Genomic DNA, 17374 nt, shown 5'->3' on the forward strand with positions numbered 1-17374 from the left:
TACATTTTAGTGCAACGTCGGGTGCGTCGATTGTACATAACTAAGTTATAATATTACATGATATGCGCACGTTCGACAATTTATACATACGTTTTAATGTTTTTCCGCTGCATCAAACGCGCTTGTTTCGACGGGATTTTTTATGAAAAATCTTCACGATTATTGCAGTCAGTTTGCCACCGGGTTCGAAGTATAAGCGCCGAAATAGTTAAATCCTGTAATTTTTTGATCAACTAATTATCATTAAACTCTCCATCTTACACGTACTACAAGTTCGGCCAAGTTAAACGAGGCTGACGACTGCAATATAGAATGATGTGCACACACGATTCGTGAAAGCTGACAATGTAATTATTATTCAGTTGTGTCTTGATGTTTTCAAGTCATTTACATGGTATTGTAATAGAACTATCTTTTAGTTTTCAACAATTTACGACAACACAGTTACCAACATGGGTGTATGGCGTACGCAATGGACTGTTTATGTTTAAGTAAGAATAGTAAGATCAAGATGTTTAAACCAACCGTGTTCTAGAGTTCTTCGATCTTCGGTGCAAAGAAAACGAAGATTTCAGCAGTGTGACCATTTGTTCGGCACTCAAACTCGTTTCGGTCCGTCGGTAACGTTGACCGTGGCCTGCAGGCTGCAGCGTACGTCCGTCAACGATAATATTATTATTGTATACAGTTTTCGTGGTGTGCGCGCGCGCGCTCGAGTGAATATAATATTATGTTTACCATACATCGTCATTATCAACGCGTATCGTCCGATTATCATTTCATTACCAATAATAATAACAATATAAAAAGTAGTATTAAGTAATGATGGTGTTTTTGATTTTGCGTACGCCGACGTTGGCTTAATGTAATTTTGCAAATCTCTCCGTTCGGGTTTTCGATCGAAAAATTAGCACGCGCGGAACTGGTTTCGCGACAACACCGCTGACTACTACGACGAAAACATAATCGTATCGCGCACTCGCGAAAACAAATTCCGCGGTATACGCGAGTTGTGAAATTTTCGTTCGTCACTGTTATGACGGATCGTCGTCTGACGAGATCCCGATCCTCCTAAGTCCGTTCCGGTCATCCACATTAACCCATGAATAGCAGTGGTAAGCATCTGTGAAATGTATGCGTGTTTCGACTTCCTAGTATCCGTGTCATCATCCTTCACTGCCTTACAACCGCCGACTCCGGTCTCCCGAGCTCGATCTCTTAAAGATTAGTTGTTCGATCATTTCATATAATACATATCTTCGAGTACTTACATTACTTCATAAGCAGATCATATTTGTAATTATTATTTTCTTAGCACACCCACCAGATGATTTTATGATAGGTCATATTGTAACAGTGTGGGTGTGTGTGTGTGTTATTCAAATGTGGGTGTGTGATGATTCATACTTGCTGTAATATGAACCAATCCTAATGTTGCAATAACAAAATATAACAGTTTTTACTTATTGTTGCATTTATTAATTACTGTTCCATAATTATGTGTGTACAGATCAAACAGTCATTAATTGCAATAAATCAATGTCTTGTCAAGGATAGATTGGATCAAATGGTCGTTAGCCAATTGTTAAACAAATACTGGAGAAATGGATCACGGGTATCAAAATACTGGCAGAACTCATGTATGTCATTATGACTTGAATCTTTTAGTCATTACTCTCATCATTGAAACATATAATGTCATATAACTAATTTTATTGACAAATTGGCATTGGTAATTTTTAGTTTGGAACAACTCCTCAACAATTGGTTACACACTCGTTTTGCGACAGAGCTTCACCAGTGTCACCCGTCACAAACATTGGGAGTTACACTTCATTTGTGCAACACATAAAAGATGACACTAAAATGAATTCTTTACAACGAAAAGCACAAGTGAAACTAAATGCCATGCCGTGAGTACAAACTATTATAAAAGTATTTAATTTAGTTCTACTCTCTTTAATTAATATTATAGTCTGTTGTACAAATAAAGTATAAAAATAAAAAAAAAAATTCTAATATATTTTTAACAAATTAAATCATACAAAATATAAAATTTTAGAATAAAGTACCTACATTTACTTTTGATAAGTTTGTATACTTGAAATAATTTGTTCTTATACTTTATTTCTGTCATTTATGAAATGTTAGATGGTTTCATGGAAAAATATCAAGAGAGATGGCTGAAGATTTGCTTACACCAAAAGAAAATGGTCTATTTCTGGTTAGAGAGTCAACTAATTATCCAGGAGATTATACACTTTGTGTTTGTTATGTTGGCAAAGTAGAACATTACAGAGTAAAATATAAAGATAATCAACTTACAATTGATGATGAAGAATTTTTTGAAAATCTATCACAATTAGTTGAAGTAAGTAGTTTTTAGCCTATTTTTTGAATTATATTTAGTATTTAAAAATATTTTTTAACCCATCTTCACTCACATTGGGTAAATAATTCATCCTTGACAAACTTGAAATGCACATATTAAACTAACCTTAGTACTATTATGTATAACTTTCAATACCTTCTAATCACATATGAGTATGTAGTTGCAGTTATTTTTTTTTATTTATATATTTTGAAATAATAAAAATGGAGTAAATTTTTACTCCACATGAGTAAGTGTGGTATCGTTGATTATATAATTTATAACAGGTTAAGTTTAATTAAACTTTTAAATTTTCAAAACATAATTGTAAATGATAATTTATATTTTAGCATTATCAAAAAGATGCTGATGGTCTATGTACACAATTGACCAAGAGTTTACCTAAAAAAGGCAAACAAGAATTTTGTATTGATACCAAATCATTTATTGATGCTGGATGGGTTATACAAGAACAGGAATTACAGGTTTGATATAGTAAAATTTATTTATTTGATAACTTATTAAATTTAACTTGTTTTTATTCTTTAGTTAAATGAAACAATTGGTAAAGGAGAATTTGGTGATGTATTATTGGGAGTGTATAGAGGAGAAAAAGTAGCTGTCAAAATGTTGAAAGATTCTAGTGTAGAAGCTCAAAAATTCCTAACAGAAGCTTTACTTATGACGTAAATAAAGTTTTTCTTATTTATTACATATATTCTTTTTATTTATTATTTACATAAAAAAATACATTGAAATTGATCTATTTGTTAATCAGGTCTTTGAGGCATGAAAATTTGGTTGAACTTCTTGGACTTGTATTAAATGAAAAACATTTATTACTAGTTACTGAATACATGGGTAAAGGAAGTCTTGTTGAATATTTACGCTCAAGAGGAAGACTCCATGTCACTAAAAAAGATCAAATTAATTTTGCAGTGTAAGTTATTTTATATTTTTAAATTATGTACTGATTTTTCATTTAGATAATAATTATAACATAAAAATAAACATTTTAGTGACACATGCAGCGGTATGGAGTACTTAGAGTTTAGAAAAGTAGTGCATAGAGATTTAGCAGCTCGAAATGTTTTGATATCAGAAGCTGGAGTAGCTAAAGTAGCAGATTTTGGATTGGCGCGTGAAGAAAATTATATTGTGGATGCTGGGAAATTGCCCATCAAGTGGACTGCCCCTGAAGCACTTAGACAAGGGGTAATTTGAAATAGGAATTATTTATATTAATTTAAAATTTTGGATAATTTTATAAATTACTTCAGGTGTTCTCAAATAAATCAGATATGTGGAGTTTTGGTGTTCTGTTATGGGAAATTTATTCTTTTGGTCGAGTTCCTTACTCTAGAATTGTAAGTTTTACAATATTTTATCTTACTAGTTTATCAAATAATAATAATTAAAATTTTTATGTATTCCAGCCATTAGTTGATGTAGTAAAGCATGTAGAAAAAGGTTATCGCATGGAAGCTCCTGAGTGTTGTCCTCCAGAAATTTATGAAATCATGAGACAAGTAAACATAGTTTTTTGATGTTATTTATAATAATTAATAAGATGTTATTTATTGTTTATTCTTTTATAGGCATGGGATTTATTACCTGAACGAAGACCAACATTCAAAGATGTTAAGACCAAACTAGCGCAGTTAAAAGTTGTAACTATTAACTAATAGGAGTTACATTGACTAATGTAAAATAATTTATCTGTGCACTAATTTTGTTAATATCTGTATAGTATCAAATTTAATTTATACTTTACGAGCTAGTCTTTATTTTATCAACTTTCAGTATTTTTATTTATTTTTTTTTTTGTTATTATTACTATTATTATTGAATACTATTTAATATTTATAAACAATAAATGCATTTAGTATTGGTTGAGGTAGATTTTAAAACTTTTAACAGAGTTACATAACTACTTCTAATATGTTATTAAATAATGTTGGGTATTCCATATTAAACATGTATGTTTTATAACATTATGATTTTATTATATATGTAATCAAAATCATTAAATTTATACAATCTAGAATTTTTCTATTATAAAATATGTAAATTAAATTAATTTAATATGGTATATTTATACCATAAAAATACTTTTGTAGGTATCAACATTTTAAAATGCATGTGCATACACACATATATATATATATATGTATGTATATGTATGTGCGTACTGATATTCTATCAAATACATTAATTATTGTTTCAATCGTGATTTTTATAACACTATATTTATATATATCTGGTATATACATGTGATATTTAGTTATACCAAGAATTAATTAATACTGAATGTATACATTATTTTTAATAATTTTGTTCATTAAGTTAATGTATTGTATTCTAACTAATATTAAATATATTAAAACTATTAATCAACACTTGACCAATACTAAGCATTTTAGTATTTAATTAATTTTGATTGTATTTCAAATTTGCTAATGTTTTTCTATATTTGTTTTTTTTTTTTCAATTTTTTTGTTGTACAATATTTTATAAAAAAAAAAAATATCAAATTCTTATTACAATAAAATGATTTACTTTAATAGTCAACGAAAAAACATAACTTAATAATAGATTTCTTATATATAATATTTCTATAAATTATTTTTGTTCTTAGTAGACAATTATTAAATTATTATTTATTTGTCATTAAGCAATCTGACTGTTATAAAATGTATTTATAGCAACTATAATTTATATACTAGAAATTGGTTTCAATTCTTATCAATTAATGCTTTTTATAATATTTAATAGATAAATTTGCTTGGTTTTTAGTAAACTTCTCATTTTTGAATCTCTGACTGAAAGTATAATAAAACATATTATTGGTACTCTTCTCAAAATACCAAATTTAAAAATTATCATTCCAATTGCTTACTAATTTTTAATAATACTGACTGATTAAAATATTATGTTACTATAAAACACTAATATTGTTGGAAGCCTACACCAAGTTCTTAAATTTACACTCATTATTGTTGTAAAAATATATTTCTAATTAATGTTAAACGACTATTTTATTTTATCAAGTCCGTTTTTAATATTCAATTACAAACACGAAATTATGATATCACTAATTAATTTATTGTATTAGAATAAGAAATAATAATCAATTATTATGCGTGTTAGCTAATTTTTCTTTTTATATAATTTATGCCAAATCTCTCACATAATATATCTATTAAGATAAATTGCCTTATTTTTCAATATATTTGGAAATGGACGTATGGAAACTTTTAATAATTGATTTGTTTTAAGTGAATGTTTTATATTCAAAACTATGTAAATATGACTGTATTTTAATGGTGTATTTGTTTGTTTGTTTGTTTTTTTTCTTGGGTTACCAAAAACATTTGGTTTATATACTCATATGTTAATAAGTTTTTAATGATAATTTTTATTTGAACACAATTTTTTTTGCTATACTATAATATATATTTTTTAATCTATAATAAATTGATATTCTCTCAATCAATAAATGTTGAAAATTTTTAATTTGAAAAATGTGTTTGTGTACAGTTGAGTATTAACTTACTTAGTTTGCTTGTATTATACTTACCTACTTAACAATTTTAGAAGTTAACTCACTTTTTTTATGTTAAGCATGAGAATCATTCACATTTTACGGTTTTATTGTAACTGTTAAAAAATGTCATTTGATTATAAAGTTTTCAGCTGACTTTTGAATTTGAATTGGACGAAACCTAAAACAGTCGTTATTTGTGTTTGTTGCAGCCTTATGGTACGAAATTGTTTGTATTAAGAAATGAAATTGACAGTCCACTTATCCATCCCCCCACCCAAAATCATGATAATGACCATTTTGGTTTTTATACAATAATTTTAAACACGGTACTTACTCTATCGTTTATCTCATTATCTACATATTCCATTCTCCATATCAAGTTATTTTCTTAATTTAACCATTACCCATCTCGTACACGAATTTAGGTATGTCATTTTGTATGCAGGTATATAATATTATGTATATTTTCCTACGCCAATTTCATCCTCGGATTTTCTCTAAGTTCCTTACTTTATTATTTAAGTTATAAAGGGGTTATGTCTTGTTAAAACTAGGTAGGTGTCCTATCAGTTTTCGAGACATCAATGCGCTACTCTCACTATACTTATAGAGTTACACCTATTTGACACTTACGATACAAATCTAATTTTCTAAAGACAAATTTGCCATTTTGTAAAGCGTTCGTGTAAGACAAACAACAGATGCTCGGTTAATGTCATCTTAACCATCAATATGTAATACACCTACATGATTCATAAGTCATAACTCATAACAATATATAATATGATTTTGACTGTGTGTTTACCTACTTCACGCAGAATTTGTTATCGTATCATTTATTAATAATTATTATATAATTTATTGTACAAGTTATTAAAGATAATACATAGAAACGATGCGTCATATTTAACTACGGTAACCAGTTGGCACATAAACAATCTTTGGTTTAGTTTGGATTTTCCGTTTCTTCTGATGCGCATCGCATTTTTTTTTTCATTCGTGTTTACCTGTATAATTTCTCGTCTTGTTTTCTCGGGTTCTCCGAACGCGTCTCCTGAAATTCAAAAATAGGTCAACGATGAGTACGAAAATTTCAGTACCTATAATTTATAATATATATGGGTTGTAGCATACAGGACGTTTATTTGATGGCAGAATAATTAATATTCCTTAAGACATTTTGTAATATTATCATCAGTTTGAAATGTGTAAATATCTTTTTAAGGGGCTTGCTCGTATACATTATTAAATAAAATAAAATAACCTTATCATATTGCCAGCTATAGTCATTAATGGCACGAATTGAATGAAATTGGTAAGTAGGTACCTGCCATATTTTTTTCATTAAATTAGTTTTTTTGAAAACCGATAATAAATTATAAAAATAATTACCAACAAAGGTAAATATCACAAATTTAAACATCAAAAACTCGACCAGCTCTAACTTGGTCAATTTTTCCCTGGCTATTAATTTTTTTTTCTTTTAAATAGTATCAGATTAAAAAAACTACTATTTCAAAAAATTAATTTCACAAATTTTTTTTTTTTTTAATTTACATCATTAAATCAGAATTTTTTGATAAATTATACTACGGAGGAACCTTAACTCGCATTTAAAATTCAAACACGTGAGTATATCGATTAGGTGCAGTAATGTAATATACCTATTATGGTATACAATTATTTTGTTTTCATCCGTATTAAAACGTATTCTAATTTTTAGTTAGGTAAAATATTGTCGTTAATAAGTATGAATAAATAATATAAATAGCATGAAAGACCAAACTGTAATCGTTTAATTCATATAGTACCTAAATGTAGAAAGTTGGAAAAACGCGAATCAGATTTTAATTATTATTATCTATATTGTTTGTTGACCGTATTACGTTTTTTTCTGTTTCATTTATGCTCTAAATTCATAAATCATGGTCATCGGAAATTCAAATTTTAAAATGATTTTCTTACGGTTTTATTGATAACATTTTATTGTACCTTTATGTCGTAATTCATAATGTATAAATGTTAATAATATTAGTATTACCTTATTTACCCGTTGGAGGTTCCGGTCTAATCGAATGGACACGCTTTACTGTTCCGCATTTGAATGCAGTACGTCCCTCGAGCACTAAAACACAACGAAAAACAATGATTAAAATATATAATATAGTAAAAATAAAAAAAGTGACGATTTATTCTCAAAAATATTTTATTCATTTTTCTGAGCGAAAAAAAAATAAAAATAAAATGTATATTTATACTAATACAATGAAATACAATGAAATTGATTTTTACACAATTAAATACCTATACAATATATAGTCATTGTAATAAACGTGTCGAGTTTATCAACGTATAATATGGATTCTAAAATCGTTGTTTATAAAAATTGTTTTTTTTTTAATATTATTTTATTATGATATAAAATTATGAAAAAAAAATATAAATTTCTAAAAACTTAATACTTTTGATTTTTTGAAAAAAATTAGTATTTAATTTAAATGGAATTATTTTAAAAATTTAAAATAATATAATGTTTTACTGTGTTTACAATTATAATATTTTATTCAAAATTCTTAATAATTATTTTCAATTATAGGTACACAATAATATTATTATAGTTCATACTTCATAGTATTGTTTTGGTTTATTTAATAAAAGAATTTGTTTCCGTGTTATGACTTATGGTTAATATATGCAATATAAACATTGGAAGTATTTATTACTAAAATATTAAATCGAACGCATTATTTTGTTTAAAAAAATCAAATTGTATAATGAATTATAATAATATAGCTCTTCGTAATTATTTAGATATAACATATCAATATTTACGAACCCGAATGCATATCATGTTATTATATTATTTTGTCCAAATATGTAAGTGATATACGGATTTCATCCATGAGCTGTCGATGGCGTATTTTTATTTTTTATTTTGAAATTTATTGATAAATTACTCGAAGAGACTCTACTTCCTCACCCCACAAAGTGCTTGAAAATTATTAAAACTTCATAATCCGTTTAATATACTCTTATCCGTGCCAGATCGTTCAGAAAGTCAGGTTACAGGTAAATGTAGCTATTATAAACGTAAATTCATAATAATAGGTATTTTTAATAATTTTATTTAATATATTATAGTAAACGTTTAGAATATCTCATGAGATTATTTCTTAGAATCAACATTGACCTGTTGAACATTTGTGGCCGTCACACTCGCCGTCGAATGTTGACTATCACACGGTCGCGTGTATTTTCTGCACTACAAAAGAAAACATCGGTCTATGGATAAAAATTAATTTCTAGAAATACGAAAAAATCTTTTAAAAATAAACGGAAAAGGGAGATTCACCGCATCTTCGCCTTTAGTAAATACACCACTGTTACTAGTCACAAATGGATCATTCTGAAGCTCTACACTCTACAGTAAGTTTAGTAAGTTTATTTAAGCTTCGTCATAAAAGAGTCATACGCATAATTTATAAGATATTTATCATATGCGAGTTTTCATACTTGTCCGGAGTGTGGAATCCCATGGACACGGGTACGTCCTTGACGAACTTCCTGGATAGTGGTTCGCAGGTGGACGTACAGGGTATGCCTTGGTGGCGCTTGCCCCGTTCCGAGACCGAAGCCGCGAAGAAACAAGCGCTCAGGAAGTGACTGCACCGGGCTCGGCCTGTACAATACACGGACAACCGACGTACATTAAAGGTGCTGGTCAATAACGACATATTATAATATAGTATGACGTAATATAGCTTTATACATTATAATATGTATTTATTTAGTTATATCGTCACACTCGTCACACGTCATAATAAATTTATAGTAATTTATAGAGTGAAGTGTACTGTTGCAGCACTACAGCTGTATTGTATACATAGGTGGATATATACTATATACTATAATAGTTATTTGTATAATATTGTTGTTCAAGCGTATGATTCAACGACATTTATGTATGCTTCAAGAGGACGCTACGACCACATACGAGTATATGGTTATGTGTTATCACTGTCTTACGTATTATTGCAGTACGATGGAAATTTTGCGTTCAGTAGTACCGATTTTGTATAGTGATATTAATTGTTTGAACGAATTGTCCTATTATCGTGCCTAAAGTGAAGAATATTATCTATATTTGCTCGTAGATTTTTTACGATTTTTAAGCGATTTATGAGTGCATGTACCAATTAATATAATAAGTTACACTTTAAAAATTCTCATAAGTTATTTAAAAATTAAATAATCTTGTGAAAAATCTACGCGAAAACGCAGATAATATCCTTACTTTTAGTTGGCTCTCTAATAATATTGTTAAGCCAACTACACAAAATTGTAACTGAAGCTGATTATAAATTTAATTTCAAATTTGCACTATTATAATATACGTACTATTACTACTGTAAGACGACGGAGAAAACACATGTGGGTGTAGCGTCCGCTTAATACAGATTGATACTTTTATCGCTGTACAGTCATTTTATCGGTAATTAATGTATGGAATGAAAATCAGAAAATGTTTGTTTTTTTTTTTTTTTATCATTCATAAAATAAAATAGAATAATTACTCTAAAACGTTCAGATTTAATGATTTTAGATTACCCCCAAAAAATATGAGTATCTTCACCGAGAAAATGACTGTATTTAGAGAAAAGAATCAGACTGTATACATCAAGCTCAACTAAAATACAGTAAAAGCCACCATTTAACCATATACTCATAATTTAATTTACATTTTACAAAATATAATATGATTAATAATACACTAGTGATAATTCTACGTGATTTGTATACAGTCGTACTGATGTAGTAAATGATCATTTTAGCATATCAATTAAATATAACAATTAATATAAATGATTAACTTACTCACCGCAATTCAGCCACCGCAAACTTTTACAAACAATATTAAAATACGATTTATTTATTTTAGTATTCAAAATATTATTGCCTACCTATCAGAAAAAAAATGTTTAAGTGTGTGAATATTATGTTATGAGTACAGTGTGTACATGAGTCTGAAGAGTTTTACAATTAGTTATTATTATTATTATTTATTTTTTTGTAATAAAGCGGTGCATTATAATTCAGCACACTCTACCCAAATTGTTTTTGTATAATGTTGATGATTATTAATAGTTATAAATAATTATTTTGAGTATGAATCAAAATTTAAACTAGCAGTTTCTAAGTTACACTTTAAGTCCTAAAATAGTAGACTATTAAAATATAGACTTCGAAAATATAGTAATTAATATTTTATGATTTGTAAAAATCATCATAATACAATAAATAATAGACTAAATATTACCTACATATATTTCATAATTTATTGTTTGATGTAAGACTATTATTAAAGACTTTTAATTACTATCCATTTTAGTAAATATATTTTAATAATCCATTAACTATTGGTTCAAATTTCGATTTAAAATTTTTTTCTTAACTTACTTTAAAAAAAAAGATAGTTATTTTTAGAAAATAGAATTTAATATCCTAGGGTACTTTTTAAATGGTATGAAAAATATCTACGTAACTATAAGTTATTACGATATAAATTTATTTTTTGGAAAAATATTTGAGTAAAAATGAAAGCGATTTTCGATCAACTCAAAATCATGTAACGATTGACCTAGCAGCCACTCTTGATACGTAGAATAATCGTGTATATAATAATAACACATAACTAACAATATGTTATATTCGTACAGTACCTTGATTTGAGGTGACCGAATATAGCTCTTATATTTACTGCAAATTATAATGCTTGTCTTTTGACAGCATTTTTTAATTTTTAAATAACACACTGCAAATATTTCTTATATTGTGTGCCTTATAAAATAATACCTAAGTAATAACAATAAAAGAGAATGTTTCGCTATATAGTATTATAAAATGTACAATGCACGCGCCAATAACTACAAAAAGCGTTTACGCGACCAAAATCTTTGAAGCAAAATTGCCCAAAAAAAACAAAAAATAAAAAAACCTTTCAAAAATATTTGCTTATACACACCGTCAGTCACTACTATACTTCGCCGTCCAACAGGTATCCGCAGTCTACCTACCTCGAAAACATAAAATATTCATGAGCTACCAAGTCCACAATTGCAGTTACGTATGTATAGTATATTATGATATTGTTTAATCATTGACCGTGTACGTTATTAATTTCGTTATTTTATGGCTATTGCGTTGTGTAAATTTATTTGTTTTTTTTTAAATTTTTATGTCTGTCGAAATTTCTACAACGAACACTGTGCAGTATATATAATATATATATTATAATTTTTACTTTAAATAGTAACAAATTATATTATTGTTTAAAGTAGGTAGTTTGTTTTTAGATTCAAAGCGTAAACTGTTTGTTGACAACGAAACGTGTTCTTATTTTTGGGCTTTTTAGTAGTTAAAAATCTCGGAAAGTCTATAGTGCGATATTATAGAATATTAATATCTCGTACTGTATTACTGCAGATAAAGGTATAACCTCTTATTGACCAAAAATTCGAAACAATATTATTCGCACGCTATCATACCGCATTTGTCCACGTCGATATCTCTTCTATTTTTGTAAATTATTATTATCATATTATAATTATTAACGCAAAAGCTAATTATTGTAAGTACTTTCAAACATATGTTTTGATATGTATTAAAAAAATAAATATCAAAACCAGAAATAAAAAAATACGAGAGGACAAATACGGCGAGACATACTGTAAAGTGTACATAGTTTGTGGGTATGTATAAAATGTGATTTCAGCTCTGCAAAATAGCTTTAAGCTTTTTATTACTCGATGAGTTTTTGTAGTAAAATAACGCGTAGGCTTCCCGACACGCTTTGATTATCTTTACGCACACGTATATTATTATAATATTTTGTAATTACTGATAATTGATTAATCAATCGTATTCATTGGTAAATGATAAAAATCGTTTTCAAGACTGTTTGTAGTAAGTCTTGGTATCAAGTCGGCTGTATATAGTCGTCGTTTATTACGTATTGTGTATAGTATAGAAAAATGGTGACCCTACATTTTAGTTGTGCTAATGGATTGTTCCGCCAAACAGGCGATGAGCAATAGTTATTACGGATAGTCCTGGGCTCCTTGGCACAACTTGGCTGCAGGCGGCCACCGTTCACGCAAAAGTCAACGTGTCCTACTTGAGGCGTCTCGCCGAGGAATCCCGCGTTCGTGTGTATTACCTGTACCACGGTTGCATCGTCCCTGGTTAACCGGAATTCGGCCGAACCGTATCTATCGACCAGTGGCCTGGCTGGATCTAGACCTGCAACAGCGTAACAACATAAAAATAAAGTATACATCTTTGATTTGATATTCTTTATCAGAATATTATTCTGAGAATTATCAGGACTCAGAGATAATTTATGAACTTTTGAAAAAATTGTATTATTGTATATGTGTATCACTTGAATATTAAATAATCTTTCTTTTTGTACGGACTTATCAATTTTTTCAATAAAGAAAAAAACCAAATTTTTTGTATAAAAACATTATAGTATTTTTTTTGTAGAAAAATTTAAGCGGAAGCACTTTAAATTCCTTATAATTTAAATGGGTAGACCCAGTGAAATTGTCTCTCTTTAAACATTTATGAATTATGCTATTTTATTGTGCCCTTAATGGATTAAGAACATTTTTAGAAGCAGCACCTTAAATTATCATATCATGTTGCATTATAGATTGATATGAAGAAAGATAAACTATTCTCAGAGTATGAAGTGAAATAATATATTTTATATTATGAAATTTAAATATTATTGAATGTAATTTAATTACCAAACTATTAATATAAGGTTCCACTAAAGGCTACATTCAAATATTAATCCTTTAAATATTTAAAGTTTCATCCAACCAGCGGAGTAACTAGATAAAAACTTAAAGAGGAAGGGAATAATTTATTCTTCAAAATTGAAACCATAACATAATTTTATTGTATATTTTATACAAGTTTTAAAACTTGTTGTATGGTTTAGAAACAAATCGTTATTCATATCGTCAAATAATATTAAGTGCATTAAAATTCGTAAAAAATGTCTATAACTTGATTGAAAAAATAATACGATGATAATTCTATAATCATAAATTACGAAATAATATTATTGATATGGTTTAAATGAAATTTAAAGCTCAAAGTACAAATCGTAAACGTTGATTAAAAAAACAAAGTAGTATTGCTGATTATTAAATATTTATTCATTCTGTATAATTAGTAATTACACATAAATCATTAAAATTAGATCACTTTATTATACTTGTCAATGTAAGAGTCCATATTATTTCAATATAGTAGACAGTATAGGGAACTGAAAGTATTGATATTGTCTATAGTCAACTTATACGCTAGTTTAGGTTTTTGTGAATTCAATTTTCCATGATATGATTTCGTAAACGAACGAAAACAACGATTTTGCAGTGTATCTTACACATATATAATTCGTAAATAGTAGTTAATTTAACGTTAAAATGGTTTGTAAATAATATACAGTAAAAACATATTTCAATATTTTTGTGAAATACAACTTGTAATAACATATCAAGCATATTAGTGTAACGGAGAAAGGTATTAGGTTAGACAAACTATTAACTGTGTAAAAATTTAATATGTTTAACATTATTATATATCAATTTAAGAAAGTGACGAAAGTAAAAAACGGAACTCAGCTGTTTTGTTTCGTTGTAATTATTTTTAAAATCATCAATAACTGTCATTATAGGTACCTATAGGTACAACAGATTTCTAAAATTGTATTTGTTAATTGTCAATCACAATAAATATGGTCAAAAATTGAAATTAAATTTTATGTTAACGTTAAACTTAAATGTACTGTACAGGGTTGTGAATTTAATGATTTTGCATATCCACGTATTTCAATCTAAATTCAAAAATAAGTGTTATACTAATTTGACTCAATACATTACAGTATTATACTATTTTAAAATTATGTGATTTTATTTTTATATATTTTAGACAAAAATAGGTACATATTAATGCAGTTGAATTTAAAAAGTTTTCAGTTAATAAATATAGTTAATATTATAATATTTTACCGACGTTCAATAACCGCGAGGTATCGATAATTTTTTTTTTTATGAATCTTTTGTACTTCTTATCTATTTGTTTTTAGTAAAAATTGGTCCTGGCATGAGAGTTAATAATATTATAATTCGAAGTCGTTGTTGCCGCTTGAATTTGGCTATGATAATCAGGGAAAGTCAAGGACCGCGTCTGCGAATGAATAAGAAGAGAAAATACGTACAAAAGGAATCTGTAAATAATTATTGATACTTAAATAAAGCCAAACGTATTTCTAGTATGGCGGAGTACGATTTTGTGCGGGTCATCGGTAAAGGTGAGCTAACCTAACTTGACGTATATTAAAAAAATATAAGCACACACCTACATGGCCACATTTAAATGAAGAATATTTTTACCGGTAAAAAACGTTTATGCGATATTACAATTATTACTATTTGGAAATATTTCCGTATAATTTTTGTCCGGCGTAGTCTTATTGTTAATTATTACGACACGAAAAGAATACTCAATGACGGTTATAAGTATGTAATAATTCATAATATATATATTGGCACAATAAAGCACAGAATAAATTTGTGTTTAACGTGTCGAGCAATCAAAAAAACAAAAAAAAAGATATTTATAGGCATAGGTACGTCATAAATTTGTTTCGGGAGTGAAATGTATGGAATATTTTCACATAAGGTTCACGGGAATTACAATAGTTTACGACACTATATAAAGTTATTACTGGTTAATAGTGCTGACGCAAACATAATATCTATACCATAGAAGAACACCGGTGCTGTCATTTTCAAAATTTTGTGTAGAATACTCTTAGATTTGAAATGATTACTGAACATTACGAAATATTGAATAAATAATAGTTTTTTCTTTAATAACATGATGGTGAATAGGTTAATACCTACCAAATGTGAAAAGAGAATAATTAATATTTTTTTCAATCAAGAATAATCAAGTAAACTATTTTAAATTAAAATTTAAGATACTTAATGTTAAAATCCTAAAAATGTTGAATAATTTTCACACGTCTTCTAACCACAAAACAGGAAAAAAAAGTCACCAACAGGTCAAAAAAGTATTTTCACACGCAACATTATTTTATATTAAATATCGCATCGACGCTCGAGATAAGAACAATAATACACATACATGTAATTAAGGTCGATTACAGTTTTTTTTTTTTTTTTAAACAAGTTAAATTTTATATAACGTTCGTACTTTAAAATCGTTTAATTTTGTTTTCGCACATCGTATAATTTGGTATCATTATTTATTAATCAACGTGTCTCTGAAACGTGAACAGCTAAATATTATATTTGATAATCTGTGAACTTAATACATTAAAATAATATTACATTTTGACAAATTATTAGGTTTTATTTTAACGGTGTCCTAGAAAGGTCGACCAATACAGTAGTGAAAATACGTTAATTTTTATACTTTATGGACGACTTGTATTATATATTCTACCGGAAAATTAAATTAATTTATATTTTTCAAATAATTATAATTCAACATATTAATTAGAATATTATATTTTTATTTTAAGTGAATATATGATATTATATCACATAGATAAAACATTGAAAGCAATTTAAAAAAGGGGAAAATAATACATATACCTAACTAATATACTTAGTCACCCTAACTAAACTGTTTTTTTAATTTAAATTCGAAACCAGATAATTTAAAATCATCGAAATAACATGAAAATATGTAAATCGCCAATTATTGATAAAACTCTTCTAAATTTCAGTTAATATCAGAATTTTTTAGCGGAAAAAAAATTATATCACTCTTACTCGGTACTGTATAATATAGTTATCAAAATGGCTAATTATATAGTGTTTGTATACTTGTTAAAAATGTATGTTACACGAACTGGAACCATGTAGGTACAAAATGATGTGAGAATGTGAAAGATAGCTAACTTTTCTAATTTGTTTTTTTATTTTTACTTAATGATATTTAAAACAGTAAAAAACGTATTGTGCTGACCCGAAATAAATGATGATGTATTTATGTATTGGTGTCACGGGTTTTTAAAATAAAAATTATAATTATAATATAAAATATATTATAAATGCAAAAATATTTTTATTTGTTTCAGCTTCCTGTGAATTGCGGATTAATGTATATTTTTTATTGATAAGGTTTGACTCTCGGATTAATCCTGATTTTATTATTTCCTTTATGATGCTCATAATCTCTGTCTATTATACACTAATTTCTCAACCCTTATTTGATTAGTATAATGTATTTTTTTCAGTGATAGTAGTCCAAAGCAAATTTAAAATAGAAACCGGGGCTAAATACACTTTGAACCAGACTACATATTGGGCTACATTTATTGGACCAGACATCCTGAAACCATTATACTA

At 27.4% G+C, this 17374-nt stretch overlaps 2 protein-coding genes across 3 annotated transcripts in view; one reads left to right on the top strand and one right to left on the bottom strand.

The window, feature by feature from the left end:
• Positions 1–750: 750 nt before the first annotated feature.
• LOC112594624 (tyrosine-protein kinase CSK) lies at positions 751–4119 on the top strand. Its single transcript, XM_025339514.1, has 11 exons — positions 751–1115; positions 1511–1640; positions 1744–1913; positions 2152–2371; positions 2722–2856; positions 2921–3057; positions 3150–3311; positions 3391–3586; positions 3652–3738; positions 3808–3900; positions 3970–4119. Exons 2-11 carry the CDS (start codon positions 1605–1607, stop codon positions 4054–4056), a joined length of 1323 nt encoding a protein of 440 aa, XP_025195299.1. The 5' UTR covers positions 751–1115; positions 1511–1604; the 3' UTR covers positions 4057–4119.
• A 2619-nt stretch (positions 4120–6738) lies between these two features.
• The window catches only part of LOC112594669 (phospholipase A1-like), a 37540-nt gene continuing 26904 nt past the window's right edge, over positions 6739–17374 (bottom strand). The window contains exons 6-9 of one of the 2 annotated variants that reach the window (XM_025339586.1): positions 13020–13217; positions 9432–9597; positions 7960–8043; positions 6739–6972 (exon numbers count right to left, since the gene is read on the bottom strand). In XM_025339586.1, the coding sequence (XP_025195371.1) occupies positions 7986–8043; positions 9432–9597; positions 13020–13217 (422 nt within the window). In that variant the 3' untranslated portion in view covers positions 6739–6972; positions 7960–7985. Of the gene's footprint in view, positions 6973–7959; positions 8044–9431; positions 9598–11739; positions 11989–12962; positions 13218–17374 lie in introns of those variants that run through there. The other variant, XM_025339587.1, reaches the window with a different exon arrangement.

The sequence above is a fragment of the Melanaphis sacchari genome, unplaced genomic scaffold (assembly GCF_002803265.2).
Source record: "Melanaphis sacchari strain LSU unplaced genomic scaffold, SCAv2.0 Contig23_pilon_pilon, whole genome shotgun sequence".
Classification (NCBI taxonomy): domain Eukaryota; kingdom Metazoa; phylum Arthropoda; class Insecta; order Hemiptera; family Aphididae; genus Melanaphis; species Melanaphis sacchari.